Source organism: Mus musculus, chromosome 10 (assembly GCF_000001635.26).
Source record: "Mus musculus strain C57BL/6J chromosome 10, GRCm38.p6 C57BL/6J".
Classification (NCBI taxonomy): Eukaryota; Metazoa; Chordata; class Mammalia; order Rodentia; family Muridae; genus Mus; species Mus musculus.
Window position 1 is genome coordinate 52,021,533 of NC_000076.6, and position 9,557 is coordinate 52,031,089.

At 48.0% G+C, this 9,557-nt stretch overlaps 1 protein-coding gene across 2 annotated transcripts; it reads left to right on the top strand.

Moving 5' to 3' along the window:
• The first annotated feature begins 969 nt into the window (after positions 1-969).
• On the top strand, positions 970-6,939 carry Vgll2 (vestigial like family member 2). Of its 2 annotated transcripts, none has more exons than NM_153786.2 (3): positions 970-1,271; positions 3,525-3,831; positions 5,899-6,939. In NM_153786.2, the coding sequence occupies exons 1-3, from the start codon at positions 1,191-1,193 to the stop codon at positions 6,477-6,479; spliced, it is 969 nt and encodes a 322-aa protein (NP_722481.1). In that variant the 5' UTR covers positions 970-1,190; the 3' UTR covers positions 6,480-6,939. The 2 variants fall into 2 exon arrangements, with proteins under 2 accessions (NP_722481.1, NP_001287886.1); NM_001300957.1 differs by having other exon boundaries at positions 5,902-6,939.
• The last annotated feature ends 2,618 nt before the right edge of the window (positions 6,940-9,557 follow it).

The window sequence follows — 9,557 nt, forward strand, 5'->3', positions numbered from 1 at the left end:
CCTCCCCCAAGGGTTTCTGGTGGGACTTAGAGCAGACACCAGGAACAGCCCACCCTACCCTGCAATAAGAGCCCACCCCGCCCGCAGGCATCACTGGACAAGAAAAGGGACCAGTAAAGGGCATGTTTCACAACTGGAGGACACACTGTTTTTGCCTTAATGAAACTGAGCCGCACAGCTTTTATAACTAAACAAAGAAACAGCCCAAGTACTCTGACTTAGACCCAAGGAGTCATTGCTCTAAATATTGAGGACCCTTAAAGGCCAGGTGGACACTCTGAGCTTGGTCAGCCAGGCATAGGAAGATGGGTGGGAGCTCATAGAATCTTAGAAAGTAGCTTGCACGCTGTCCGTGTGGATGGAGTTGGTTCATTGAAGAGCACCCAAGAGGGTATGAGAGCAACCAAGATGGAAATGAGAAAGAAATGACCCAAAAAAGCAGAATTAAAATTGGAAAGAGTTGCTGGGGTTGGTGGGAGGGCAGAGATGGGACAGAGGGGGAAAGTTGCGTGTCTTAGCCACTGCGGCCACTTCCCGGAGGAGTCCCTCAACTCCTTTCTTAGTGGGGAGATTCCAAAAGATAGCCCTGGCCCTCCTCGTACGCAATCGGGAACTGTAGGCAGAGGTTCTCTACAAGAACTGCTCGAGACTTTGCTGCGCTCTGCTGCCACGGCACCCCCGCTTGTCACTCTTCCTATCTTTGTGTCCCTGCAGTCTTTGTCCCACGTGGAAACGAGGGAAGAAGGAAATCCCTGGGACACTGATGCTCCAGGAGGGAAGACTGGGCTCCCCCACTTCCCCCTCCCCCCTCCCCCACCCACCCCCACCCCCCGACATTCAAGATCCTCAGTCTCTGGCACCTAGGACACGAGCTTTCCGCGAGGGAGTCCGGGAAAACTCTTTGACCGCGTCGCAGTCCTTTGGTCCCCGCCCCCTCTTAGCGTCAGCGCGCCACGGGCTGCAGGGTTTAAATGCGCTCTAGCGGGAGCCCAGGCGCTTCTGCCCGGGAGCACCGCCGGGCTGGAACCGCCGAGATAGAGGGGAGCGAGTTTGCCGCAGCCCCAGCCCAGCGCTGCCCCGCAGCCCATGACTCCGGGGCTCGGGCGCCGCCTTCGCAGCTGCAGCATCCTTGAGCTTCGCGAAAACAGCGTTGATGAGAAACCACTCAGCTGCCTCCGCGGCGGGGAGCCATGAGCTGTCTGGATGTTATGTACCAGGTCTACGGTCCCCCGCAGCCTTATTTCGCAGCCGCCTACACTCCCTACCACCAGGTACGGGTCGTCCAGATGGGGCGGGAACCGGTGGAACACACACACACACACACACACACACACACACACACACACACACACACGGCTACAAAAGTACCACTACCTGAAAGGTCCCCTGAGCTTCCACGCTCCAGGGCGACAGACAGGCACCCAAAGACACCGTGATGCCGGGACCGCGCGCGCTGCAACCGCTATTAACTAATTCTCTTTAACTGGTGCGTTTTCTGTCTGGAGACAGCACCCAAGGCGTGCGGATGTTCACCCACGTCCTTCCCAGATCAGTTAGACTGAATTTTCTTTTTAGAGTCTGGTGCGGGTGTAAAGAGCTTCCCGCAAAGCTCACGCAGGGAAATCCGAACTTTGATCTTGACCGTAGAAATAAAACAAAAGGAAAATCAAAAGCCGGTTTCTCCAAGTCAGAGCTCAGGTGGCCCGGTCTGGCCAAATAGCTAAGGAACTGGTGGATTCCTTATCAGCAGAAACCTGCATCGGCCTTTTGGTCTGTGTTTTACAGAATTCTAGAGAGCATTATTTAGGTGTAGTTGACCCGCTATGGGAGCTCGCCTTTCTGGGACCCAAGTGGCAGAATTTGACAACCCAAAGTCAATTTTAAGAGCGCTTAACCCCGCTCCTGCAAACTGTGGAGGTTTTCTTCTGCCGATTTCTCTTTTCCCTGAGCTGTGTGTCTAGCCAAGCAATGTTTCCTCCGTGTCCCTGGCGAAGGTAGCAGAAATTTGAGGACAGTGTTCCAGGGAAAAAGCGAAAGCACACACACCTGGGGCAGAAGTCTGGATCAGGCTGAAGTAAGCGCCTGGTCTTCCCTTTGGAAAACGCTGTAATGTACTGTAATGTTTGCGTCAATACTTTAAACAATTTTGTTTGCAAATCTCAACGAAATATGAAGATGATGAAGTGAGTAAATTTTGCTTTAAGTTCCCCTCGCAAACTTCCCAAACTAGAACTTGTAGTCTTAGACTTAGGAATCATTTTTAAATGAAGTGGGAATATGGCGTTTGGAGTGTGGTGAAGTTAGAAACTGTTATCTTTTGGTCCCAGCTTCTGAGACCAGCAATCCTTCCCCACTATAGGACCAGAAGAAAGATAGTTAGGTTTTGCTAGTTGGTCCTTTCTCCTCCTGGACCCCAGACCTGTCTACTATATTAAATGTCGCTCTGTAAGACTCTGCCCTTCCTCCAAGGCCATCTCTGCCTTTAGAATGAGTTATCAGTATACCCAGCCTGTGGCTCAATTCTAAGACAATGTTCTCAGTAGCTGTGTCGGGCTTTAAAGTTTCAATGATACAGTGATTTGCTCCATGCTATATCGAAGCTCAACCTTCTTTCCTGCTCCTTTTTATCATTTCTGTCCTAAACTTGTTTGGAGATGCTGACAGTGTGCTAGTTGTTTGCTAACTTTTCCTTACTTAAATGATGTTTTAAAACTGCAAGTACATAGAATATGCCTGTGGCCCCAGCACTCAGGAGGCTGAGAAAGAAAGATCTTAGTTCAGGGCCAGTCTCAGCTACATGGCAAGATGTAGGCCACCCCATGCCTTGGGTCAAAACCAACAAACTAATGAAAACAACTGTCTCCAACTTTGGAGACTTTTTTGTGGGTGCACATAACAAAATCTTACTTCCACTTAGTAAAAAGATCCACATTTCCCCAGTTACAGTTTTAGAACTCTTTCATGTTTTCTGTGATACTTCATTCCTGGTTCTGAAATGTAGATTCTGTTTCTCATTGCTGTTTTTCTGTGTCATCTTGAGGATGCTTAATCTTGTATCAGCACTTCTGCTCTGAGTTCTCCTGTAGAGAGAGGATAGTTATCAACTTGACACGGATGCCCTTAATCTTACAGTCTGTTTTAAAAAGTGCATTTGTGAGCAAGTCCCTTAAAGTCAGACTCAACTTACAGTCCTTACAGTAAGGTTTGGTTTTCCTCTGTTTGATTTAGTTTGTTCTCTTGGTTGGATTGGTTAATGATTGATTGGTTGTCTTCTGAAATTTTTCACCCCAACATTTTGAGAGTTTTTCCTTCAGCTCAGCTGAAATTCTGGGGAGAGGGGGTATCAAGTAGGGCACATTTTCTTTAGGGGCAGAGAGGCAACTGCCCTGCCTGCCATTGATTGGTGGTTTTCTGTGGCAGGCACAAAGCTTAGACAGCAATGCCAGTTACTTAATGGATACGTTCAGGATGCACCTATATTGACCATCTCTTGTGAATTGATGTTTCACTCTTTCTTTGAACAGAAACTAGCCTACTACTCAAAAATGCAGGAAGCTCAAGAGTGCGCCAGCCCTGGCAGCAGTGCCAGCGGGAGCTCCTCATTTTCCAACCCAACCCCAGCCAGTGTCAAGGAAGAGGAGGGCAGCCCAGAGAAAGAGCGCCCGCCCGAAGCTGAGTACATCAACTCCAGATGTGTCCTCTTCACCTACTTCCAGGGGGACATCAGCTCTGTGGTGGACGAACATTTCAGTAGGGCCCTTAGCCACCCAAGCAGCTACACCCCAAGCTGTACCAGCAGCAAAGCACACAGAAGCTCTGGACCCTGGAGAGGTGAGTGGGTCCCCATGGAGAAGAGTAGGTGAAGGGTTATCTGCCTTTCTGCAGTCGACCTCCAGGGCCCCAAAGCAGTGCAGCCAAAGGCACAGTAAACTTAAGAGGGAGTAAAAGGCAGCACTGGAGGGAGGTAAGAACCAGGAAGAGGTCTCAAAGGGGAAAGGGTGCAAACTCTTCTTATAGATGCAGAGGAAAGCCAGTGGCATGGCCTGGAGCAGTGAAGCCAGGACACTGGCCTTGGAATTGGAAGCCATACAATTGGTATGTTGGCTCTACCAATTCCTAGCAATATGACCTTGGGCAAGTCTCTTAACCTCTTTGAGGTCCATATTTACAGGTCTCTAAAATTAGAATAACACCTGGCCTCCTAGCCCTCCCCAGAGAAAGTTATAAGAGTCAAAAATTGGAATGTTCGAGGATGGTTTGTTGTGGAAACCTGAGGTTTCTCACGCCAGATGGAGCAGAACCTTCACCAACAATCTACAAGGCTCCTTTGCAGTTTCTGAAAATATGCCCATCAAACCTCCCTACAAGTAAAATCTGCTGGAGAGTGCCTCCTAAAACTAGCCAGGCTTTTGCCAGGCTTCAAATATTTAAGAAATCTTAAAGCAGAATTTCTTAATAATGCGAGCCAATGACAAAGAAACAAATTCGCGAAACAGATCAGCCTTCTGCTGCATTCCCCACGGACATCTGCTTTAACTACGAACAGGTAGATCTCCCTCTCCTACCAACACTGAGGAAATGATACATAAGCGCTCTTGCTCTTTAGTCTTTGTTGTGGAGCTGAGCTGAGAAGCGACAGACAACTTTGTCCTTTGTAGTACAAAAGAAAACTAATTTTCCCTTGTCATTGGTGTGGCAATGGCAGTCCTTGTGTTATTCCTCCTCGTTATTTCAATAATAATAGCTATCATTTTGCACAAGTCCTTAGATGAGATTTCAAACTCTCCCATTATTCTCTCATTACCTAACTTTTCTCTAGCAGGACATTTAGTCACCATTCAGCGTACAAATTTCCAATTTGTTTTGGATTTTAACATTAACATGGTGTCTAAGTTTTCCCCAGAAGAGGTGTTCCATGAAAGGGCTTTGAACTGAAAGACAAAATCCTTCTCTTCTTCTCTACCCAAGGCAATAAATTTGACCTAAGAGCCCATTTTCTTATCATGCTACCACATTTACGGGGTTGACACTGATACTGATTGTTATTATTATTATTATTATTATTACTGTCATCCTAGCTTTTATCAGAATATTTGTTATTTAAAACTTGTTTGTTTTTTTTAAAGCTGTCTGTGCAAACACCACCAGGGCTGCTCTATTATTATACCTCCTTCACTCATCTTGAATTCTTGCAGGAAGGGGAATATTTTTAATTAAATTATTTTATTTATTTACATTCCAAATGCTGCCCCCTTCCTGGTCCCCCCTCCTTGAGTACTTCATACCATACCCTCTTCCCTTTGCTTCTGAAAGGGTGCTTCCCCACCCACCTACCCCTTCTCACCCCACATCCCTGCCAGCATCTGAGAAGGGTAATATTTGAACAAAAGCCTCTGGGGGTGGGGGGTGGGGAGAACCACCACTAATAACAGGAGTTGGAAATTATCATTGATCTCACAGTCTAGTGGACACCTACCTTGAAGGGAAGCTTGGAGCAAGAAGGATTGGAAGGGGAGAGAGGATAAGTGTGAGATAGCTAGGCCGCAGGCAGACAGACAGACAAAGGTCTTCAGCTGGATGAAGGGCTGCAGCCTGGAAAGGGGAGTCTGCCCTGGTCCAGTGGGGAGAGGGCAAGCTCTCTACTCCTTAAATCTTCTCCTCACTCCACCATCAGCTGGGTGATTCATATATCATCCTGGTCTCACTTCTCAGTACCCTGGCCTCATTGTCATCCGCAGAAGGCTCCTTAGAAGAGCACCCAGAGGTGAAGGCGAAGGCTGCGGGTCCTGTCCCTCCGCGGCCTTCCCACCCACCCTTGACCCCTAATCCCCCCTGTTGGGTAGGGCTGGCACTGACTGCCGTGACACTCTTCTCTTGCTTTCCTCCCGCCCTGGGCAGCAGAAGGCACCTTCCCGATGAGCCAGCGCAGCTTCCCCGCCTCCTTCTGGAACAGCGCGTACCAGGCGCCTGTGCCCGCGCCACTAGGCAGTCCTCTGGCCGCCGCACACTCGGAGCTGCCCTTTGCCACCGACCCCTACTCTCCCGCCACTCTGCACGGCCACCTGCACCAGGGCGCGGCCGACTGGCACCACGCGCACCCGCACCACGCGCACCCGCACCATCCCTATGCGCTGGGCGGCGCCCTGGGAGCACAAGCCTCTGCCTACCCGCGGCCAGCAGTGCACGAGGTCTACGCGCCCCACTTCGACCCGCGCTATGGGCCGCTGCTCATGCCCGCGGCCACTGGCCGCCCCGGCCGCCTGGCCCCTGCCTCGGCGCCGGCTCCCGGCAGCCCTCCCTGCGAGCTTGCGGCCAAGGGCGAGCCGGCGGGCAGCGCATGGGCTGCGCCCGGGGGACCCTTCGTGAGCCCCACGGGGGATGTGGCCCAGAGCCTGGGTCTCAGCGTGGACTCAGGTAAGCGGAGGAGGGAATGCAGTCTCCCCTCTGCCCCTCCGGCACTGTACCCGACTCTGGGCTAAGCTCTGGGCGCGCCCACCCCGACCCCCGACCCCCACACTTCCCTTGGGAGACCACCTCCCTCTACCCCCCAGGACCATGTGGCTGAGAGATTGCATGCCATCATTTGTTTCTACGGGTAGATGTCTTTAGGAAGTAGCACCCTGCCCTCGGTCTGGCTGGGTGGTACAGAGGACTCTTTTTGTTCTTTGAATAAAGTTCAGCCGAAAAGAGAAAGATGGTAGTCTGAGCTGGTCAAAATTGTAGCCACTAAACACACGCGACTACTGAGCCTTTACGGTGTGTGGCTAGGATGAATGGTGATGTGGTCAGACATAATACACACTGGATTTCCAAAACAGAAAAAGAAAATAATGTAAAACCTCACCTCCTTAACATTTTATACTGAATTTGCATGTTCTATTATGTCCAGCGGTTGCCTATTGGTTATATTGGGTTAAATAAAATGCACTATTAAAATGCTCTGCTGTTTTTTCCTTCCTGTGGTTCCTGCAGCGCCAATGCATTTCATTGCTGCTGCACAACGCTGATCCAGAGTACCTGTGACTCACAGCACCTTAACTGCCAAATTATGTAGGTCTTTAACACGTGTAAAATTTAGAATGGTAATGCTAAGTCTAGAGTTAAACTTCAAACATGTGTGTTCGTTCTAAAACAATGGAGAGATCTAGAACTGTGGGGTGGGTGGGGAATGGTTGCCCTCTTTTTGATTTTTAGAGCAAATGACAAATGTTTAAAATAAACCCAATTATTGGCTAGTCTTTTGCCCCCTCCCCCTTTCCTTGGATGAAGGTTCGACTTCCCTCCTTATGCTATGCTTTTACCTTTCACAGCCTGTAGACTAAGTGTGTAACTTTCACAAGAAAATGGTGCGTTTGTCTTTTTTTTTTTCCTCTCCTTAAATTTCCTGTCCCCTCCCCACCACCCCATCTTCTCTTTATTTAATTTTAGGTTTGCAAACTCTGGACCAAGGCAAGCATCTGTATGGGTTTTTAGACAGACCACTCCCTTTCCTGTAAGTTCCGTTGGTGGCAGTCAGAGCTGAGGGGTTTTGTAAGGGCTTCTGTCTTCGTTTGTAGCTCCTTGCTGTTTCCTCGGTGGTGCACATTTCTAAGATGACCTGCTGAGCCCTGGGTTCGCCTCCTGCTTCGGGGCTCAGCAGCTGTGCCTTCCAGTGGAGAAGAGAGCACAGGAAGGCAGAGACTTCCGATTTCCCCACCTGTTGGGAAAACCAAAAACCACATTTAAAAAAATATTGTCTCAAATTAATGACCCTTGGCTAAAACACTGGCAATGTCTGTGGTGAGTGTGCTTAGCTGGCTGGTGCGCTGTAAGCACTCTAAGAAGGAGAGAAAGGGAATCATTGTGGATATTGTTTATGCTGAGGTGCGTTTGCAACAAAAACCGTGATAGAGACATACGAAGATGCCAGACTTCTTCCTCATAGCCCAGACTCCAGCTCCCACCTTGCCCAGCCCCCTCACCACAGCACCCACTCCAGACAGAAGACACACTTTCCTGTGAAGTGTGAGCTCAGAAGCCTCTGTCTGCATATGAGTGGCAAGCGGCAGATATAGAGCCACCTGCCCAAGTCTTACTGGAATGCAGCTGTTGGGAAGACAGCTGCTTAAAACTCCAGAAATACATTGACCAAGGTGGGACTTCGTGGTGGCGGGCAGGACAGTTGTGATCGCACTGGACAGATTCTATAAAACCACATATATTGCTTCACTTTTACAAGGATTGATTTGCCATGAAAAAAAAAAAGAAAGAAAGAAATTTTGTTCCACCTTCGCTCTCACAAACCCCGCCTGTCTCTCGTCCTCCACTGAAAATGCAAAAGAGAGACAAGCCCCTCCCTCCCCAACTGTCTCCATAGGAGGAGCTAGGAATCACAAGGGGAGGAGGAGTCCACGGAGTAGGAAACAAGAACAACCTTTCTCTCAATCTCTTCAGTTGTGATTGCTAACGTTTGTGTTGGCATAGGGAAAGGGTCTACATGGGGCAGAGCTGGAGATGAGGAAGAAGTGAACATTACAGATGCCTATGAGTGTAGTGTGCTTTGTAAAGTGAAAATAAATGTCTCAGTTTTAATAGAATAAAATAATTCATAGGATTATGATATGATGTCAGAAATCTTGGGGAGTGTGCATTGCTTGTGTGTGTGTGTGTGTGTGTGTGTGTGTGTGTGTGTGTGTGTGTGTGTGTGTGTTTGAGAGAGAGAGAGAAAAATCTATGCAGTCTTTACAAATGGCTGCTGAATTCTTGTTCACACTGTTCCATCTCTCACCTCACCTAGGGATAACAAGTTAGATATGGTTTTACCATCACCCCACACACCCCTGTTTGACAGATGAGGAAACTATGGCTAAAAGAAGCTAAGAGTTCATCTGTCAGCCTTCAGGAAACTAGAAGCAGAGATGCCACGTGGTAGACTATTTAGTCTGCTACAGATTTATCACTTTGCAGGAAAGAGTCCTAGAAGTTCTTAAATCCTAGACTCTAGACAATATAGCCTTTGGTTTAAGGTGTGGGTTTTTTTTTTTTTAGACATTGGCTATTTTATATTTTAAAAAGATGAGCCATGAAACCAAATCAAAAGAGGGAAGATTTTTAAATTGATAGCATTTTCGTTACTGTTGTTGATGCCAGAACTATTTGTATTTTTGCATTAAGATGCCTAGAGAGATTATCTATATTATGCTCAAATTGCCCTTTGTACATTGATAAGGCATGAACAGCTTATCATTTATTTGACCATCATTGTAATGTGAGAGACGCATATGGCATAGCTTGGATAATACTCTAAGTAGCAGTGAAAGACAATACTCAGAGTGCAAGCCTGTCAGCTGCCCTTACAACTTTCTCTGTCTTTTAAAAAAACTGTGAAGTAAATTTGAACATGAAAATGATGTCATTGTTTTTATGCGGGTAGAAAAATACTGTATCCATCCTGCTGTGATAACAAAATAAGTAATGTTAGCTGATTATTGTGCACCAGGAACTGAGGCTTCATGGATGGATTAGATCGTGTAAGAGCCCAACATCTTTGATCGTACTTCTTATTAAGACAATGACAT